General features: G+C 41.7%; 1 protein-coding gene across 1 annotated transcript in view; it reads right to left on the reverse strand.

The window, feature by feature from the left end:
- Nucleotides 1-22,043, reverse strand: part of GLDC (glycine decarboxylase) — a 90,590-nt gene that overhangs the window by 65,443 nt on the left and 3,104 nt on the right. Inside the window, exon 3 of the mRNA XM_046664908.1 lies at nt 6,823-6,958. Coding sequence (XP_046520864.1) covers nt 6,823-6,958 — 136 coding nt within the window. The remainder of the gene's footprint in view (nt 1-6,822; nt 6,959-22,043) is intronic.

Consider the following 22,043-nt stretch of genomic DNA (forward strand, 5'->3'; position numbering starts at 1 on the left):
GTCAAGTTTGTATTCTTAAATGGGTCTGCATATTTCTGTGTGTGTGTGTGTGTGTGTGTGTGTGTGTGTGTGTGTTTTAGAGGTGACCAGATGTTTTAAGGGTAGAATAAGGGAGCACGGAGTGGGGGATGTGGGGCTCAGTAGAGTCATGGAAATGAAAAGCTACAAAAACCAGGAAAGAGTATGAAACCCATCTGGATTTACTAACTGGTGCTCATAGAAATTAGGCCCCTGCCCGCCCAACAGAGGCTGGGAGACAGGGGCCCTATCTTCAAATGTTGTCTGGAACAAAACAGCACATATTTTTGACAGTTTTTTTGATAGCTGCCTGAGAGTTTTCTCAGACAGGCACTGTGAACATTTCTGTATTTAAGGTTAAAAAAACCAAAACGGAGTGATGTCAGCATTATAGCAGAGTGAGCTCTGCCTTTAGACCCTCCCCACTAACATACAATGAAAAGGACATACATAAACCAACAGATAACATTCATCAACACAAAAGACATGCCAGGAGGAAGAAGAGGAGGTTAGGGGAGCTCCTCTCCCTCCCCGCAGCGACAGAAGCAGGACTGTGGGTAGCTCTGAGAAAAGAGGGGGGAAGGGGTGGCTTTCCACAGGAATGCCTTCTCTCTCCAAGTTCACTCACAGCCTGCAGGAGAGCTCCACACAGAGGAGGCTAAGCTGTTGCAGGGGTGTCTTCATCAAGGCAGCAGATATCAAGGAACAGAGCAATAAAGCACCCAGGATTGCACACACAAAAGAAAGTGCCCCTCCCCCCACCAGATGATCCAGCTCCGTCACTCAGCCAGAGCACCAACACATACATTAGAAAAGCAGCGTATGTGAGTGAGTAAGGGAGCCGAAAATCACAGACGGGCCCTATCAGCATAGATTCCAAAGGACAGGCACACATGCCAGGGATTGCGGCAGGCTCAGAATACACAGCTCCTGACACCCTCCCAGTGTCAGCAGGTCAAATCTGCAAGCAGATACTATCACTATGCGAAGGCACAAATCCACAACATCAAACAGCATGAAGAAATATGGTAATACTCCAGACCAGAAGTAAAAGGACAAGCCCCCAGAAATCAATCCTGAAGGCACAGAAATTTAGAATCTAAATGACAGAGAATTCAAAATAGCTATCACAAAAAAACTCAACAAGTTACAAGAAAATTCAAATAGACAGTTCAATGAACTCAGGAACAAAATTAATGAACAGAGGGACTTCTTCACAAAAGAGATTGAAACTATAGAAAAAAAACAATCAGAACTGTTGGAGATGAAAAGCACAATGAATGAGTTAAAGAAAAATCTAGAGTCCTTGAATAACAGAGCTGATATTATAGAGGACAGAATTAGAAATCTGGAGGACAGAAATACAGAAATGCTTCAGAAGGAGGAGAGAGAACTAAGACTAAAAAGAAATGAAGAAATTCTCCTAGAAACATCCGACTCAATTAGGAAATGCAACATAAGGATTGTAGGTACTCCAGAGGGAGAAGAGGGGGAGAGAGAATGGAGAGAAAGCTTGTTCAAAGAAATAATAGCTGAGAACTTCCCAAACCTGGGGGAGAAGCTGGAAATACAAGTAAAAGAAGCTAATAGTACTCCTAATTACATCAGTGTAAAAAGACCTTCTCCAATGCATATAGGAGTAAAACTGGCAAAAGTTAATGACAAAGAAAAGCCAGATAAGGACAACACAAAGAAGGAAAATTACGAGCCAATATCACTGATGAATGTAGATGCAAAAATCCTCAACAAAATACTGGCAAACAGAATACAACACTGCATTAAAAGGATCATTCATCATGATCAAGTGGAATTTATACCAGGGACACAGAGATAGTTCAACATCCCCAAATCAACCAATGTGATACACCACATTAACAAAATGAGGGACAAAAATGACATAATCATGTCAATAGACACAGATAAAGCATTTGACAAGATCCAAAATCCATTTATGATAAAAACTCTCAATAAAATGGGTATAGAAGGAAAGTACCTCAACACAATAAAGGCCAATTATGACAAACACACAGTCAACATCATACTCAAAAGGGAAAACCTGAATGCCATCCCTCTGAGAACAGGAACAAAACAAGGATGCCCACTATCACCACTCTTACTGAACATAGTACTGGAGCTTTTGGCCAGAGTAATTAGGCAAGAAAAAGAAATAAAAGGAATCCAAATAGGCAAAGAAGAAGTGAAACTCTTGCTGTTTGCAGATGACATGATTTTATATATAGAAAACCCTAAAGAATCCATTGGAAAACTTTTAGAAATAATCAACTACAGCAAAGTTGCAAGACATAAAATCAACTTACATAAATCAGTACCATTTCTATACTCTAATAACGAACTAACAGAAAAAGAACTCAAGAACACAATACCATTCACAATTGCAACAAAAAGAATCAAATACCTTGGGGTGAATTTAACTAAGAAAGTGAAGGGCCTATACAACAAAACTACAAGGCTTTCCTGAAAGAAATGGATGAGGACATAAAGAGATGGAAAGACATTCCATGTACATGGATTGGAAGAATAAACATAGTTAAAATGTCCATACTATCTAAAGCAATCTACAGATTCAACGCAATCCCAATCAGAATCCCAATGACATTCTTTACACAATTAGAACAAAGAATCCTAAAATTCATATGGGGCAACAAAAGACCCCAAATTGCTAAAGCAATCCCGAGAAAAAAGAACAAAGCTGGAGGCATCACAATCCCTGACTTCAAAACATACTACAAAGCTACAGTAATCAAAACAGCATGGTACTGGTAGAAAAACAGGTGCACAGATCAATGGAACAGAATTGAAAGCCCGGAAATAAAACCACATATCTATGGACAGCTAATCTTCAACAAAGGAGCTGAGGGCATACAATGGAGAAAAGAAAGTCTTTTCAACAAACGGTGCTGGGAAAACTGGAAAGCCACATGTAAAATAATGAAAATTGACCATTCTTTTTCAGCATTCACAAAAATAAACTCTAAATGGATCAAAGACCTAAAGGTAAGACCTAAAACCATAAGGCTTCTAGAGGAAAATGTAGGCAGCACACTCTTTGACATCAGTATTAAAAGGATCTTTTCAGACACCATGTCTTCTCAGACAAGGGAAACAATAGAAAGAATAAACAAATGGGACCTCATCACACTAAAGAGCTTCTTCAAGGCAAGGGAAACAGGATTGAAACAAAAAACAATCCACTAATTGGGAAAAAATATTTGCAAGTCATATATCTGACAAAGGGTTAATCTCCACAATATATAAAGAACTCACACAACTCAACAACAAAAAGTCAAACAACCCGATCAAAAAATGGGCAGAGGAGATGAACAGATATTTCTCCAAAGAAGACATACAGATGGCCAATAGGCACATGAAAAGAGGTTCATCATCACTGATCATCAGAGAAATGCAAATCAAAACTACACTAAGATATCACCTTTCACCCATTAGAATGGCAAAAATAACCAAAACAAAAAGTAACAAGTGTTGGAGAGGTTGTGGAGAAAAAGGAATTCTCATGCACTGCTGGTGGGAGTGCAAACTGGTGCAGCCACTATGGAAAACAGTATGGAGATTTCTCAAAAAATTAAAAATAGAAATACCATATGACCCAGCCATCCCACTACTGGGTATCTATCCAAAGAACTTGAAGTCAGCAATTCCAAAAGTCCCATGCACCCCTATGTTCATTGCAGCATTATTTACAATAGCCAAGACGTGGAAGCAACCTAAGTGCCCATCAACTGATGATTAGATAAAGAAGATATGGTATATATATATACAATGGAATACTACTCAGCCATAAAAAAAGAATAAAATCATCCCATTCACAACAACATGGATGGACCTTGAGGGAATTATGTTAAATGAAATAAGCCAGATAGAGAAGGACAATCTCTGTATGATTCCACTCATATGAGAAATTTAAACATGTGGACAAAGAGAACAGATTCGTGGCTACCAGGGGAAAGGGAGCATGGGGGTGGGCACAAAGGGTGAAGGGGTATACCTACAACACAACTGCAAACAATAATGTACAACTGAAATTTCACAAAATTGTAAACTATCATAAACTCAATAAAAAAAAATCAGTTGCATTTCCTTAATAACAAACTAACAGAAAGAGAACTCAAGAATACAATCCCATTTACAATCACAACAAAAAGAACAAAATATCTAGAAATAAACTTAACCAAGGAGGTAAAAGACCTATGCAAAGAAAACTATAAGACACTATTGAAAGAAATCAATGATAACATAAAGAAATGGAAAGATATTCCATGCACATGGACTGGAAGAATAAAGATAGTTAAAATGTCCATACTGCCTAAAGCAATCTGCAGATTCAACGCAATCCCAGTCAGAATCCCAATGATGTTCTTCACGGAAATAGAACAAAGAATCCTAGAATTCATATGGGGCAACAAAAGACCCCGAATAGCTACAGCAATCTTGACCCAGCTACCCTACTACTGGATACTTATCCAAAGAACTTGAAATCAACAATTCAAAGAGACTTATGCACCTCTATGTTCATTGCAGCATTATTCACAATAGCCAAGAAGTGGAAGCAACACAAGTGCTCATCAACTCATGATTTGATAAAGAAGATGTGGTATAAATATATGCAATGGAATACTACATGGCCATAAAAAAGACAAAACCACCCCATTCACATCAACCTGGATGGACCTTGATGGTATTATGTTAAGAGAAATAAGCCAGACAGAAAGACAAACACCACATGATTTCATGCATATGTGGAAGATAGTTAACACATGGACAAAGAGAACAGATTAGTGGTTACCAGAGGGGAAGAGGGTTGGAGGGTGAGCATAAGGGGTAAAGGGACACACTTATATGGTGACTGACAAATAATAATGTACAACTGAAATTTCACAATGTTATAAAGTATTATGATCTCAATAAAATTTAAAAAGAAAAGCAAATGGGTGTCTCAATAATCTGTTTTAGGATGGAGGGTGGAGAAGCTTCTTATGTGAGGCAATAATATAGAAATGAGAATTCTGGTCACTCAGAATTCAAATTAAATCTGACAAAGTTTTATTAAATAAAACTTATTTCACAAAAAAATGCAAAGTGTTTCACAAATTTTTAAGATTTATTGCTGTGGAGCATGTACTTGGGTATTTCAAAAACTCATGTGGACGCAATCCTGTGATTTCCCATGGGAAACCCACCTTCCTTTTACTAAAGTTGATTCTGTTAGATATGTTAACCTAAAACAATCTTTACATCTTGTTATAAATACCAGTGAGTTGCAGAGGCAATTATTTACTCTGTCCTCACATAATAATGGTCCTACTAGAAATTAAAATTACCTTGTATACCAACTAACTAAAAAATATCACCTAGGAATTATCATCTCCTCCTCACTCTTGGGTTGTTACTATGCTAGAAATAAGTGCACACATTCCTTTGGAGACTAAGGCATCAGTTTGAAATAAAGTTTCACTTCAAAGATGCTGGTGTATACAATGACACTGACCCAAAAACAAGGGGGAAAAGGACCAGGGGTCTCCTTTCCTCCTGCATAGTTGGGACATTATTTCCCAATAGGCAGAAGAGACAGATGCCCTGATCTGCTCTCAGGCACCTTTGGAGCCATGGGCTCTGCCTGTCAAGAAATATCCAAGGGAGGAGCTGACCCCATTGCCTAGTGGTTCAGTTTGGTGCTCTCTGTTTTGGCAGCCCAGGTTCAGTTCCCAGGTGCAGATCTACACCACTCATCAGTGGCCATGCTGTGGCAGTGACCTACATACAAAGTAGAGGAAGAGTGGCACAGATGTTAGCTCAGGGCAAATATTCCTCAAGCAAAAAGAGGAAGATTGGCAACAGGTGTTAGCACATGGCCAATCTTCCTCAGAAGAAAAAAAACAAAGGAAATATCCAAGGTGTTGGGATGTGAACCTCTCTGTCATTCGTTCTATCATACAGCAAACAGCAATGGAAAATAGCCAAATAGCATGGAAGAGGACTTAAGGAGTTTTTCTCAAGTGCAAGAGAAACGCTTTCAGTTTTTTTGCAATCAGTGGCAGCCAGAGTGGGCAGGGGGTGCACACATGCACACACACACACCCCCCCAAAGGACCAGGAATGAGTTATCTGATAGGTGAGGTGAGAGGGGAGAAAGAAACTGAGCACGCACAGTTCAGCCCCTTCTTTTACAGTTTCTAGAGGGTCCTGTTCACAGAATACACATGTCTTTCTCTACAAAGTGCAAAGTAATAAACCTGATATTTTGATCTTCATTCACCTGACAGTAATGTCGTCTTTTTCAGTTGGTTGTGAATCCAGAATTTTAGGGGCAGAGGGGCAAAGGGCACTCCTCAAATCCTGACAGAAGACAATGGACCAAGATTCTGACTCACTAAGTAAGTGCAGACATAGCCTAAAATCCCAGTGTCTCCAAAGAATGGAGCCTGGAATCTGCTCACCTGCAGTTTGATGTCTTGCTCAAATATACTTATAAGGAGAATAAACATTACGTCAGAGAGAGGAGGAGATTACCAGCATCCACAATTTAGAGCTCTAGAATATTATGTGGGATTAAAAGTGAGCCGTAGCTTCTGTTTCCTCTACATTTGAGTAAGGAAATTTCCCAAGCCAGAGAAAGCCAGGTAGCTTCCTGGAGGTTGGAGACGGCATCAAAGTGTAGGTGTCAGTGGATAAGTTCTGAGGCTCCGAGGGGGAGGGGGCGTGGGAAGATGAGGAGAATCACGCAAATCAAGTCACAGTCCTCCTGTTTTTAATCAAGTAATACATTACCATCCTGGGTTCTCCAATAAGTTCCGCAAGATTGTCTGTGGCACAGAGCAGTTATAATAGCCCATGCCAATATACGATCTCCAGATCTGGTTTTTGCTGGCAATGGCACGCAGAGTTGCAAGGATTTCATTTTCACCTGATCGTAGGAAAGAGAGAAATGTTACAGAGAGAAAATGTCTCAAAACAGAGATCTGGTGATAGTTTAAAACCCTCATTTAAAACCTATGTAAAATTTGAATATTTATGAGAACAGCTATATGGAAATATAAGAATCATCTCCCAGCAACACTACATACTGTAGTCAGAAATACGAAAAATCCCAAAACAGCACTCAATTACTCCTCAAGGTTGGTTCCTCATAATTTTTTTTGGCTCTTCGTTTTTTGGCTTTGTAAGAATTGCCCAATTTTAACGCTTGCCTCATTCCAGGTTTCTTCTGTACCCTTTACATTTCTGTTGTATTTACACCAAATAAAAATTCTGCTTTCACTTAGTAAAATATTGTTTTCCCTCTTAAACTGCCTAATATCAACAGTTGGTATATGTCTGAAATAATCCATGGCCTACATTTTTCTCTAAAACTGCTCTCCAAACTCAGACACTTTTTCCTTTGTGTCACTGAAAGGGCTACTTACACAAAGCCCGTCCCCCAACAATGGAAAATATCATCTCTAAGAAAAGACCCACATGCAGTTTTAACCAGCATTCCCATTAGGGCACTTAAGTAATTAAGGAGGAATTATAAAAGTTCTAGGATGCAGGTAGGACCGTATTTTGGTCATTCATGTAATAACCACAAAATAATAGTAGCATGTGCCATTTTGAGCATGTTGTCTTTGCCAGGAATTGTACCAAAAGCTTTTCATGCAGGTTAGGAAACTGAAACTTGAAGAGGATCACTCGCCTAAGGCTACACAGCTTTAAATTAAAGGGTTACAACCCAGTTTGTCTAACCAGATTCCACACTTTCCCACGAGGCCAGGTTCAGACTTGCTACATGTCCAGCACCTATACTGAAAGATACTTTCTGGATACAAATGACCTCACACGGCTCTTTCTCTGCCCCTGTGCAAAAAGATAGATCAAGCTACTAAAATTTAACTGAGATTTAACTTCTTAGGCAAATGTCTGGCTCCTTTAAGATCTTCTTAGGGACTCAGCCACTTAAATCTTGGAATTGATTGATTTTATTGTACTTTATCAGAGAAAAATCTAGGTACAGCAATCTCTAAGATGGCAAACTGGCTAGGAAGATGCTTCACGTTGTTTTAACCCTACTGAACTCGATGTGAATATTATTCTCATTAATCCTTCTTTGTCCTCAGTGAACCCATCCCACCCTCCCACTCCACATGCTTTCACAGGAAATAAGTTCATAAGAGATGTGTAATTTTGCCAGACTAGGTTAACGAAAGAGAGGACAGTTTTGTAAGTATCAGTTTCATAAGTTAATTTAATCCAACTCCTTTATGACGGACAATCTTGCCTTCTTCCATTGAAAGCTTAGGAAATATATGCGAAAGTACAATAAACTACTATCTGAGGAGATATGCAAGTACAGTATTTTTAGGAACAGTGATGCAAGAAATCCAATCACTTCCCAAAGTCTTCTTAGGGGAGAGTGATTGAGAAGCCCAGTAGGAGAGGAGATTAATTAGCAGTGCCTGGCAGGCATACGATTCGGCAAGGCCAGTTTCAATTAGGATCCTGTGCGAGAGGGACAGGTCTCTGTTCCATATTATGCCCCGAGGACAAAAGGTCCAACTCTCAAATGAGAACAGTCTGTGAAGGGCTTTGTCTGTCAAATCAAGAGTTTAACCTTTGGGAGTCATGGAGTATAGAATAATAAGATGTTTTTCTACATTTTAGAAAGGTAATTCCATTGGTAGTGTGTATAGGTCAGAGGGAAGAGTCTGGAAACAGGGAGCCGTGGTAAGAAGCTAGCACGATAGTCCAGGAGGGAGTCGGGCAAGGGAGCGTTGTGGGTTGACCTGTGTCCTCTAAAAAGATATGTTGAAGTCCTAACCCCAAGTACCTGTGAATGTGACATTATTTGGAAATACGGTTTTCACTGATGGAATCAAGCTAAGATAAAGTCACACTGTATTAGAGTCAGCCCTAATTCAATGACAGGTGTCCTCATAAGGAAAAGGAAATTTGGACACAGAGACACACACAGAAGGAGAACACCATGTGATGACAGAAACGCTATAGGATCAACAAACCTTGCTTCTCAAACTTGACTTTTTCCTGTTATGATTTCTTTTAGTGATTGAAAGTTTTATCATTTTTCCCCCTTAAAAAATTGGACTGTGGCAAGTAAGTTAATGGGAACTGCAGAAAGAAGAACCCCAGAGGTACAAGGAGATAGCTGTGGTGGACCCAGGACTACGCCTCCCCTGCTCCTAAGATCTTCCCTCTGGAGCTCTCTCAGCTAGAAACTTCTGTGTCTCAAGATTGATCATTTTTATGCTTCTAGGTCTCATCTGTCATTAATTATTTTGCTCATTTATGCTAATCAGCCTTTAAATTTTCTCAAGTATTCCATTCAAGTGTATAAGACATAGTGGCAGCTATGAGAGATGCTGGTATGTATCTGGAGACCCTGAACTGATGTGGAATGTGCCAGTGCGTCCCTGGTTGGTCTTGGGTGGTGTCTTCTCTTCCTTACTGTTGAAGGCATATGGGCAGGACAGGACCAGGGCCTGGGTGGCAGGAGGCTGCTGAAGGAAGAAGAAGGGAACTGGATTCTAGTCGAGGCTCTCTCACTGGCCTCTCTCCTGGACAGCCTTGCTAGGAGGTAAGAGAAAATGGGTTTTCTTGTGAAAGGAAAAATCAGATTCCCTCCACCATCCTAGCTGAGAGTTTAGGGTCTCCAGATGCATATCAGCATCCCTCACAGCTGTCACTATGTCTTACACACTATATACACACATTATCAATAAGACCCAGAAGCATAAAAACGGTCAAACTTGAGACACAGAAGTTTCTAATCCCCTAACAAATGTACTCTAGTTCCCATAGGGCCAAATTTCCCAAACAACTGTGGGCTCTACCCCAACCCAGCTTGGGGCTAGTACAAATATTCCCCGGTTGGTCCTCATCATAGCCTCATCTTTACAACCGATTTTACCTTCTATTGGGAACAAAGTGAGTTAATAGAAAAAGCAGTCCTCTGAAAACCAAGCTAATGGACACTCTTGAGCCACCAAGAGTAGGGAAGGTACTTGGACATGCTTCTGAAAGTGAGAATGCTGTGAGAAGCCTTTCCGACTCGCTCATCCATTGCTCATCAGGACCAAAATTCCCAGCTAGAAGCCAAGACAGTCTGTGACTTGAAGAACAGAGAGTTAAGATGCTTCTTTCTGTGATAAAATCAAGACTTCAGGCTTTACCAGTCACACATAATAAAAAACATTTCCCAAACACACAGCTTAGTGAGTGTCTGAATTGTTCCAAATGTTTGTTCACTGGTCACCATTTCTCATACACACTAATGAAATCTCACTTTGACCCAATTGGCTTAAGAGCCAACCCAGTGTCTTTTAGGAGTCCAGAGTTTGAGTTACTATGTTAAATGATGCCAAGATCCAATGGACGTGAAGAAAAGGGATAATTCCACAATCAGAGCTCTATCTGGAGAACCTACCTGAAATGGACCACGGCAGAATCAGTCTCTAAGAGCAAGTTTTGGGGCACGACTGGTCTAAATAAAAACCCAAATCCTAACAATGCAATGCCTACCACTGCGCTTCACAGTAGATTTAGATTCCTTTCTCTTTTGGAAAAGAATTGCTTTCTAGAGAAAACAGTGTGGGATCCTTAATTCCAAAGTGGCAGTCTTTTTTCCCCACCTAGTAAGATCATAGCCCAAGGAAAAATGTGTGGAAAAAGGAGAGAGAGGAAAAATATCAAATTTTCCCCAGGGCAAACCCCCCAGCAGTGCACATTCCTCACTTTTCCTGCCAACCCAACAAAAACAGCTATCTCCTGTAAATAGGACCAATTCCAGTAACTATCTTCCTGAATGTAACTAACCAGGGGGGGAGTGAAGCAGAATGAGAAAGGGACTGTCCATTAAAACACACTCGGAGACAACTTGTCATTCTCCAGATGCTTGCCTACACCCTCGCAGGGCAGACAGATGCTGTGCATTACTGGGCACTCTCAGCCATGAGAGCCTTCGAGCAATCTTTCAGGAATCTAAGCAGTAAGTTCTTTTCTTGCAGAATAAATGCCTCCTTCTGACCTTGTTTATTCCTCTGCCTCAGAGCATTGCATAATGCCCTGGTCCTAATGTACCAAGAACAGAGGTCAGTGGCCTCGGCACCACTCCCTAAGAATCTACAGGTGGTTCTCACACTGTTCCGGCTTCTCAGGATTCAGAATGAATGCCTCCTCCTTAAGTATTTCCACATAAGAGCCTTTCCAATAGCAACTCCCTTGTCACTTGTCCCTAAAATATCAAGGGGAAATCTGTACCAACCACTACACCACACAAATACTTTCTAACAGGAATTAGCTGATTTAGCTGTTAAACACTCGATGCACTGCTAGAACTAGGTTTTAATTGACAAGAACTGGAAAAATGTCATCAGGATAGACAAAGCAGGCTGTACGGGTCAAGATACCTGCTACACCTAAACACACGCACATATGACACACACAGGGAGTTCCCTACCCTTAAGGCATTACTCCAAACACACAACCGTGCAATTTTTTTTCCCTCAATTACAGTAGTCCCTCCTTATCCACAGTTTTGCTTTCTGAGGTTTCAGTTATCCTGGTCAACTGTGGTTTGAAAATATTAAATGGAAACTTCCAGAAATACATAATTTATAAGTTTTAAATTGCGCACCATTGAGTAGTGTGATGAAATCTCTCACCAGCCATCTCCATCGCACCTGGCATGTGAATCATCCCTTTGTCCAGTGTGGATATGCTACATCCACTACCTGCCCGTTAGTCACTTGGTAGTCGTCTGGGTTATCAGAATGACTGCCAAGGTATTGCAGTGCTTGTGTCCAAGGAACCCTTATTTTATTTGGTAATGGCCCCAAAGAGCAAGAGTAGTGATGCCGGCAATTCGGATATGCCAAAGAGAAGCTGTAAAGTGCTTCCTCTAAGTGAAAAGGTGAAAGTTCTCAACTTAATAAGAAAAGAAAACAATGTATGCTGAGGTCGCTAAGATCTACAATAACTTTTGTTACAGCATATTGTTATAATTGCTCTATTTTATTATTAGTTATTGTTGTAATTTCTTACAGTGCCTAATCTATAAAATAACTTTATCATAGGTATGTATGTATAGGAAAATATGTAGTATACATAGGATTCAGCAGCATCCATGGTTTCAGGCATCCTCTGGGGGTCTTGGAACACATCCCCCTCTGATAAGAAGGGTGCACTGTATATGGAAAATTGTTTCCATGCTTTGTTTCTACCTTTTTGACAATCTAAAAATATTATACATAAGTTTCCAAAGACAGTATATATTATTCTGCCATTTATATTTTAAAAAAGGATAAATATATAAGCATATGCTGTATATTAACAGAATATCTCTGGGATAATTCTCAAGAAATTGTTAAGTGGGAAGGAGTCTTGCTTTTCCATGTATATCTTTTTGCGCTTTATTTATTTATTTATTTATTTTGAGGAAGATTAGCCCTGAGCTAATATCTGCCGCCAATCCTCCTCTTTTTGCTGAGGAAGACTGTCCCTGAGCTAACATCCGTGCCCATCTTCCTCTACTTTATATGTGGGACGCCTGCCACAGCATGGCTTGACAAGCGGTGCCATGTCCACACCCGGGATCCGAACCGGTGAAACCTGGGCTGCCAAAGTGGAATGTGCGAACTTAACCGCTGCACCGCCGGGCCAGTCCCTTTTTATGCTTTTGAATTTTGGACAATGTGCCTATGTTATTTATTTAAAAATTAAAAATTAGGGGCTGGCCCCGTGGCCAAGTGGTTAAGTTCACGTGCTCTGCTTTGGTGGCCCAGGGTTTCTCCGGTTCGAATCCTGGGCATGGACATGGCACGGCTCATCAAGCCATGCTGAGGCGGCATCCCACATGCCACAAGTGGAAGGACCCACAACTAAAACTACACAACTATGTACCAGGGGGCTCTGGGGAGAAAAAGGAAAAATAAAATCTTAAAAAAAAAGTTAAATTAAAATGTTACGCCCAGAACAAAATCCTCCTTGTGAAATGCATGGGCACAGACACCTGTCAGTCTTCACAGTGCCCGGCCATCCACAGAGCATTTTCCGGCAGCCCAGCAGGGCCCAGCACAGAGCAGCCACTCAAGCAGCGTCACAGTCTCCCTCCCACACCCCCGCCTTCATGCAGTTGGCACAATACTTGGAAGAGGTCTCCAAGGAAATCATCAGGACTGAAAACCAACACACTCATATTTGAATTTCCCAGAAAGGCCTTTTTCTGCCAGAGGCTGAAGGGGAAAGCTGGGGCCAGAATGTGAGGACAGAGACTGCCTTGGCATATTTTTCTTGCCAACAGGCAGACCCTTGGCTTCAAAGCTGCTCAGGAAACCATGAGTGGGGTTGAGGGAGTCAGTCAAGATAAACAGACCATGAGTGACACACACGTCAGGATTTGATTTTCTGAGCGGAAGCCAGAATTTGCTGACCAAGTCCATCCTGATGTGTACCCTTTCCACAACATCACCTAACCATTTGCAGCACCCCTCTCTCTCCCCATAACAGCCTGACTTAAACCCACTTTCCCAGCCCATAAACCCCACTCCCTACTCATATTTGTCAAGTTTCCTCCCTTGGCCAAGGAGACTTTCACAACCAAAGTCAACTGAATCACAGAATTTGTTCATTCCAGGAAGGCAAACCAATCCATAAGCCCTGCATAATGTGGAATAATGAAAGTCTTTGAATTGAAAACCCTTCCAGACCGGCAGAGGGGGACCCACCCCATGTGACAGGATGCGGTCAGGACAGCACTACACAGGCCTCACCTGCAGCTCTGACCCTCCTCGCCCTAATCTTGCCAGGCTCTTACTCAGCCAATTAATACCTCCCTTCGCCCAGTCCCTTATGACCCTCAGGGGTTAGAGGCCTCTGCTGGGCACCTCCAGTAGAAAGGAGCCGAGACATGTCCAATCTGTGTTTCTGGTGGCTCCTTGGTCCCTCGTCTCCACAGGAGTGAGCAATCCCTACAGCTCTTCCTCTCACTCCAAAGATACACAGGTTCAAGATCTTATACCAGCTGTAGGGAAACCAGAACAGCATCCCACAGTGGGGAAGTGGAGAAGTGGGGATGAGGGGTGCCATGTCTGTTATTTACTCCACGGACTTGAGTCACACTACTTTCTGTGGGAGGCTTCTCCATCACCTCTCTTCACTCAATCTATGAACATTTTTAAAAGAAATGTACAGAGAAACACTGCAAACACCAGTTGATCTATGTAATCAGGCCAAGTGGTCAGTTTGAAAGGAGAATCAGGGTAGCAGCCCTAGAGTATTTGTTTTTCGTCTTTGCTGCCCTGTGGGTACATTGTTACAGCCAGGAGAGCAAGAAGAAGGAGGGAAGGGTATGGTCTAAGAATCCAACACAAACAATTAAACATGTTTGCAGGAAAGAGAGAATTTTTTATAGATGAAAGGAATAGGCATATGGAGAAATTTATAATCCAACCCAGAATCTCACCAACTCAACTATAATCTCTTTGTGGGCAGGGGCATAGTGGATTGCTGGTACACAGCAAGTGCTCAGAAAAACAGGTGAATTGAGGTGCTGCAATGAAAATTTACCTAAACTCCCACATACAGCTAGCTCAGTATTCACAATAATCACCCATCACAGAATCCATGATGACAAATCAATGTACAAATTGTTCTCACACTTAGTTCAACTGCATCCCTGAAAGCCTGGGCTTCGGAGAAACATTTGTAAATGAAAACCTGCAGCTATTAAGCAAGTTCTGTGAAATAACGCAGTGCAATAATTAATGAATACAATAATTTCAGTTTCAGAAATTTTGTTTCCTCATTGTTTAATCAGTGTGTTGATGATACAGGCATTGAGAACCCTTACTAAAATTCTCAATTTGCATTTTTGTAAAAATATCTTAAGTTTAATGAGTAAAACAAACCTGAGCAGTCAAAACGAGATCAACGTTATTCATGGAGTCTAATTAAGGTGAGGCACAGTGCCATTTGGTGGGGTGGAAAGAGGACATAAGGAACAGAAATCAGAACACAGACCCGCTTGCAAGCAGCTCACAACCTTATTGTCTGGCACCCACCCCAAAGCTCCTGAATTGACTCAGAGTTAAGCAGCTCAGGGCCCCACTCCCAGACTCAAGAAGTGGTCACTAAGTTTCTATCCTACCATGGACTGGACTGCCTCACCTCTCTCCTACCTCAGTCGGCCTGTGCTGACCAGTGGACCTTGAAATCCTTGGCTGCTTGACTTTGCCAATCCTTAACCTCAGCTAAACTCAGTCACCACATTTCTCCTTTCTGCTCCCAGGTCACTAAATGATGCTGGGGTGAAGAGACCCTAACAGACCTTACAAATTCAAGCCAGTCCATCTCAGCGGGCCCTTGATGCAGCTTGACCTAGGTTCTTCACTACCCAGAGGCTCACATTAGCTCTTCTAGCGCTTTTCTGCTGTTCTGTAATGCTCAGTCTCACCCTTCCTGTCTCTCACTCAGACCATCAGACAGACAGCCCCGCAACTCCCCCCACCTCAGTGTCCTTATGTCTTTATGTGGATTTTTTTTCCCTCTTATGCCTAAGAAATGTCCAAAATATGGGACTGGAGTCCACAACCCCTGCCTTAAAATTTACCTTCTAGCCTCTTGGATTACTTCATCTCAGCCTGCTCTGCCTCCTTCCTCTTACATGTTCTATTTCCCACGTCCTGCTTCCACTTTCTTCCCCATACCCAATCTCTAGGAAATCTCACTCGTTCCCATGAATTCATTCAGAAGACTCACTAATTCTGCAACTCCATCTCTTATCTCTCTTCAGCTCTAGAATCACATTTCCAACTATTGCTTCAACTTTTCCAAATGCATGTCCCATGAGGACTTCAAACTCAATTCTGCTCAAACAAGACATATGATCTCTCCTTCCTCCAGGACCCTCCTCTTCTCCCTGTTCCTTCTCTGTCAATGACATCACCATCACCCCAAGACATTCAGCCTAGAAACTGACTGACAGCTCCACCTGCTGCCTCTCCGGATCAACCACCATGTTTGTACTGAAACCATACTTCCCATGGGTTGCTCCTAGCCAATAACTAAGCCCAGGAGAACTAATGCAGACCCCTTTTTGCAAGACGTGGGACTCCTCCCACGGATGACTTTGGCTCGAGGACTCCCACTCAAACTAACCAAACCTTTCTGAGGTCGGCGCTGTAGTCTAAGACTCTTCCTTCCCAATCACCCTTCCACCTCTCTCCCGTTCCACCAGGGTCAAACCCGTATCACAGCCTAAAGGCTCCTCTGCCTTCTGCTTCCACTCCCATTAAATTTCCTGCATGACTAAAAATGTCTTGTTGTCTGATTCCCGGTGGACCTGAACTAATGCACATTTAACATCTCACCTCTAAACTCTCCAGCAACCTCCCAGCTGGTCTCCTTGCCTCTGATCTGACCTCAGAGGCACTCTGCAAAACACAAGTTGAATCACATCATTTCCCTCTGTAATAACTGTGAATGTCTCAACAATGATATAGAGGAAAACAAATCCCTTGTCATGGCTCTGAGCCCTCCATACCTTGCTTTCCACGCCTCTCTGCAGCCTTATGTTCTACTAGCTATCCTTCAAGTAACTATGTATCTCCACATTTCCACACCTCTGCTCATGCCATAACTTCAGCCAAAGTATTCATCTTATTTGCAGATCTGTAAAGTTATTCAATATCTATCCCCATATCAGTTGTAACCTACAGTCAGGGGTCATATCTTCATCATCTTATACCTCCTGACTCTTGTGCTAACCGTGCCTAAAACAGTATCTGATCTTCCATAGGAGCCTCTTAATAAATGAGGAATGGAAGCAGATGGAGGACGCTGAAGAAACAGATTTGGTGATAGTAGCTTGTAACTCAATGGTGACAAATGTGAGTAGGCTGCAGCATTTAGTATATTAATGACTCCATGTACCTTAATAGCTCTCCAGAGTAAGACTATATTTATAATACAGTTTAATTTATTTCATTTTGATAGCACTGAATATTTTTAAAAAGTTAAATAAATTCACTATAATTTAAGATATGTATGTTATCTTAGAAAGCATATGCTAATTTGGATGAATGTGGTAGTTTTAAAAATATGTCTGTAGAGGACTTTTAGGGCAATGAAACTATTCTGTATGATACTGTAATGGTGGATACATGTCAGTATACATTTGTCCAGACCTACAGAATGTACACTAGGAGTGAATAAACTACAGACTTGAGTGATACTGATACGTCAGTGTAGGTTGTGGGGTATTAATGTAGCAGTGGGGTATGTTGATAATGGGGAGGCTATGCATGAGTGGGGGCGGGGAGTATATGGGAACTCTGTACTTTCTGCTCAATTTCGCTGTGAACCTAAAACTGCTCTAAAAAAATAAACTCTACTAAAAATATGTCTGCTAACTTGTTTACACTCCTCCCTTCAAAAGGTGGAAACTAATTCCCCATCCCCTGAATTCAGGCCAGATTTAGTGACTCATTCTAATGAACAGAATATAGTGCACGTGATGCTATAGGACTTCCAAAAGCTAGGGCATAAAAAGAATAGCTTCCGCCTGGCTGTCTTTCTCCCTTGAATCACTAGCTCTGGGGGACTCCAGCTGCATATTGAGAGGACACTCAAGCAGCCTGTAGAGAGACCTATGTGAGGGGGCACTAAGGCCACCCACTAACAGCCAGCACCAACTGGCCAGCAATGTGAGTGAGCCACCTGGGAAGTGGCTCCTCCAGCCCCAGTTGAGCATCCACCAATGTGTGAGTGCAACCTAATTAGAAACTCTGAGCCAGAACCACCCAGCTTAGCCGCTCTTGGATTCCTGACCCACAGAAACCGTGGGGATATAAATGTTCATTGTTGTTTTAAGCAACTGGGTTTTGCAGCAATTCTTATTTAGCAAGAGATAACTTATACAATGGCTTTTCAAAAAAAAGAGTCACTTAAATATTGTTAAAGAAGTAATTTCATTTATATAAAATATCTTTGATGAAGCTGTCTGAATTCCATGATCCTTTAAAAAGATGAAGAGGAAAAAAGTTCGTTTATATTTTATGTTCTTTGTCCCAATCACTGACTTATTTGGCCCCTCATCACCACATGTCAGCATATTTGTATCCTTTGTATGTCAAAAAATAATAAAGTCCCAAACATTTTAATGCTAAAAATGATACTTTATAGGGACTGAGATTTCTAGCTTGGTTTTCTAATTATAAAAGGAAGGGGAAAAAACTGGTTATAATTTATTTTAGGATTCATCTCTCTTAAAATAAATATTTCACCTCTCAACTTCTATCAAGACATACTTCCACATATTTATCTGAAAATCCCTGTGGTATAACAAGAAATATATTTGCTTGGCATCTTTGGAATTTTCTAAATAATACGAGTGTCTTTTGTTCATAAAAGCTCTTTTGATCACATCTGAGTTTATGCTAATGAAGTGACTTAGGATGGGGTCCCTACATAGCCCCAGGATGGGGTGGTTACCAGAAAGACCAAGTGATTAGAGGGCTGGAACTTTTAGCCCAACCCACAGACCTCTGGGAAGGGGCAGGTGGTGGGGGGCACTGCATATTAAACTCTATTAAAACTCTTGAACAACAGATTTCATGAGCTTCTAGGATGGCTACTGCATGCACATGCTGGGAGGGTGGCCCACCCCAGTTCCATAGGGACAGGGGACAGAAGCTCCTGTGCTTGGGACCCTTCTAGACCTCCCCCTGTGTACCTCTTCATCTGGTGGTTCACTTAAATCTTTTATAATAAACTGGGAAACATAAAGAAATGTTTCTCTGAGTTCTGTGAGCCACTCTACCAAATTAACCGAACCCAAGAAGAAGACAGTGGGAACTTCCAATTTATAGCTTGTTTGTGAGACAAGACAGACAACAAGCTGGACTTGTGATTGGCACGGGCGGGGGAGGGCAGGTTTGGAGGACTGAGCCCTTAACCTGTGGGATCTGATGCTATCTCCACGTGGATAGTATCAGAATTGAGTTAAATTTGTAGGACACCCAGTCAGTGTCCGCTAAGAACTGGAAAATTGCTTGGTAGTGTTGGAAAATACTCCAGAATCCCCAAATGATTAACAGTATAATTATTCTGATAAGATTCTATCAAGGATGAGATGGCAACAATACTCAAATACTTCTCTAATTATGTTTTGCACGTGGCGTTTTGCCATTTTCTTTTTCTCAGTGAAGGTACTGCCTTTATTTCTTTGAGTTTTTTCCTTCTTATATAACATATTTACATACACACATACAAAAAACACACCCCAGTCAACGTAAAGGTATTGTGTTCTCTTCTAAGAGGAGAAGATATATTTCAACTCCTTACTCTGTTTCAGAAATCTGTTTTTCCATCCAATTTCACTTCATTTCTGAACACTCACAGGATTTAATCCATAGTTCTCATAGCACCTGGGACTTTTTAACTTTCTGACAATTTATATTAAGAAGGTAAGATGTAAGCTCCTTGACCTAGTGATTATGTTTACTCATATATTTATCCTCATAGTGCCTTGCACACAGTAGACGGTCAACAAACATTTAACAATTTAGGCAGTAGTTTGACTATCCAAGGTATCAGTCAGATAAGCAGTATCTGCCTAACAAGCATTAGTGACAAAAATATAAGGACAAGACAGACTCTTTTGTGAGAGACTAAATATACAATGAACAATAGTCGGACCATACATGACCAGAGAACTTTCACTCATAACCTGCAGCAACCTGCTCAGGAAACCAACCCCTTAACTACAGGACACCACCCCAGAAGCCAGTCTGCTGTGAGTTAGGCTTGCAGAAAGCCAAACTGCTATCTCCAGTGACAATCCAGGAAACTGCTCAGTAACAATCAGGCCAAAATAGCCAGGACTTGACTAATAAATGACAACTTCCCTAATTTTCTCCCTGACTCCAACTGAAGATAAATCACACAAAGCCAAATATGCACCCCTAATCAATCACATAGAATGCCTGCTTGTAGTTGCCCACCCACAGCTTCTCCAGCAAGGGCACACCTGAAGCCTACCCTTCATTCCACTATCAGACTTTCCGGCTCCTCCGCCAAAACAAAAGGCTGACTCCCCTGCTTTAACAAGTTCAGAATAAATAGCCTTTGCTTCTCTCATTTGGTTGGTCTTCACTTATTTCCACAGTTGTATAATGAAAATCCACTGGAATCATCCTAGTTAAAGATGAAATAACAATTCATATAAGCTGGGAACTAAAGGAACCAGGAATGGGCAAGAGAGAACCTTGTTAGACCGAGAAATCTAAAGGCAGGACCTGACGACGGACATCATATGACTGAAACACACAACTGATGTCCACAGCCTGGGGTACAGCTGCCCTGGCTAGCTGTCCTTGGGGCCAGTTCATGAGAGTACACAACCTCACTTGGGTGACAGAGCCACCACCTGCAGCTGTGTTACACAACACCTCCCTCTGCTCCCCACCCTCCATTAACCACTTATTAAACATCATTCCAAACGATGTGGCTTAGAACATTGAGTTCTCACAAGTCCATCAAAAGTCGCATTCTGACAGCTCAGCTGCTCGGTTCCGGTTGAATGATTTGAACATTAGGGGGTTTTGTTTCTCCTCTCTCTTCCTAAGCATGCTCACATTAAGCAATGTGCAATTTCGTGTAAACTTGAAACCCTGCAGCTTCTGTGAAGTTACGGGCTAGTTCTGTCTGGTTAGCTTGAGATGATTTCACTGAAAATACTACACAGCAAGGCATACCCTAGCTAAAAGTGATTGGCTTCGGTCATAAACAAAGTGCTTTTAAATTTTGTATTAATTACAAAATAAATAGTTATTGTAGAAAATCTAGAAAAAGCAAAGTAATAAAAATCCAAATGGCACCATCCAGATAAAGGAATGTTCCCGCTGACATATATCCTTCTAGTCTTTTTTCCTTTGTGTGTGTGTGGGTGTCCAAGGGGGGTTCACCTGAACAGGATGAAACTGATAGGGTTTTTTTTCCCTTAAACATTGGCACCTGAGCTAACAACTGTTGCCAATCTTTTTTTTTTTTTCCTGCTTTATCTCTCCAAATCCCCCCTGGTACATAGTTGTATATCTTAGTTGCAGGTCCTTCTAGTTGTGGCATGTGGGACACCACCTCAACGTAGCCTGACTAGCAGTGCCATGTCCATGCCCAGTATCCAAACCAGCGAAACCCTGGGCCACCGCAGCGGAGCGCGAGAACTTAACCACTCGGCCATGGGTCCTGCCCCACTGATAGGGTTTTGAACTGAGTAGCTTTGTTTGTTTCTCTGAAGTATAACTCACTGAGAAGCCAACTGATAATCAAGGTATTCTTTCAAGGCACTTCCTGAAGCGTCCAATGGTGGGGAGCATCCTGCGTGACAGGTGAACCATCTGTACTTCCCTGATTCTATCAGGTCACTCTGTCCTATACATGCTGGTCCCTCAGCCTGGAGGAGCCTCTCCCAGCCTTGATCAGCAGATCATCACTACTCATCCTAAAATACCTAGCCCTAGTCCTGCACCTCTGTCACTCCTTCCCTCACCCTCGCAGTGGGCCTGAGTGATCCCATACCTGCACTCTCAGCATGTCACTGCATTTCCACTAGGACAGTTGGCAAATGGCAGAGAGATTCCAGTGTGATGGGACTTATTCACATCTGTACACTGGATACTTCAGAAGAGTCAGGACAGGAGTTTTCTACTTTGTACACCCACCCCCTTGCAGAGGACACAGTGAAAACAGTGCCTGGAGTGCAGAACTGCCTGGCTTGAATTCTGCCTCCATCGCTTACCAGCTATGACCTTGGGCAAGTTACATATCCTCTGAATGCCATGTTTTCTTCATCTTAAAAACAGAGGTGATATGGTACTTACTTCACAGGGTTATAATAAGGATTAAATTAATACATGAAAAGCAATTTTAAAAGAGCTCAGTACTTAGTAAGCACGTGGTCAGCACATAAACGTTTTTGAGATTATTGTTAGCATAAGAAG

Source organism: Equus quagga, chromosome 6 (genome assembly GCF_021613505.1).
Source record: "Equus quagga isolate Etosha38 chromosome 6, UCLA_HA_Equagga_1.0, whole genome shotgun sequence".
NCBI lineage: Eukaryota > Metazoa > Chordata > Mammalia > Perissodactyla > Equidae > Equus > Equus quagga.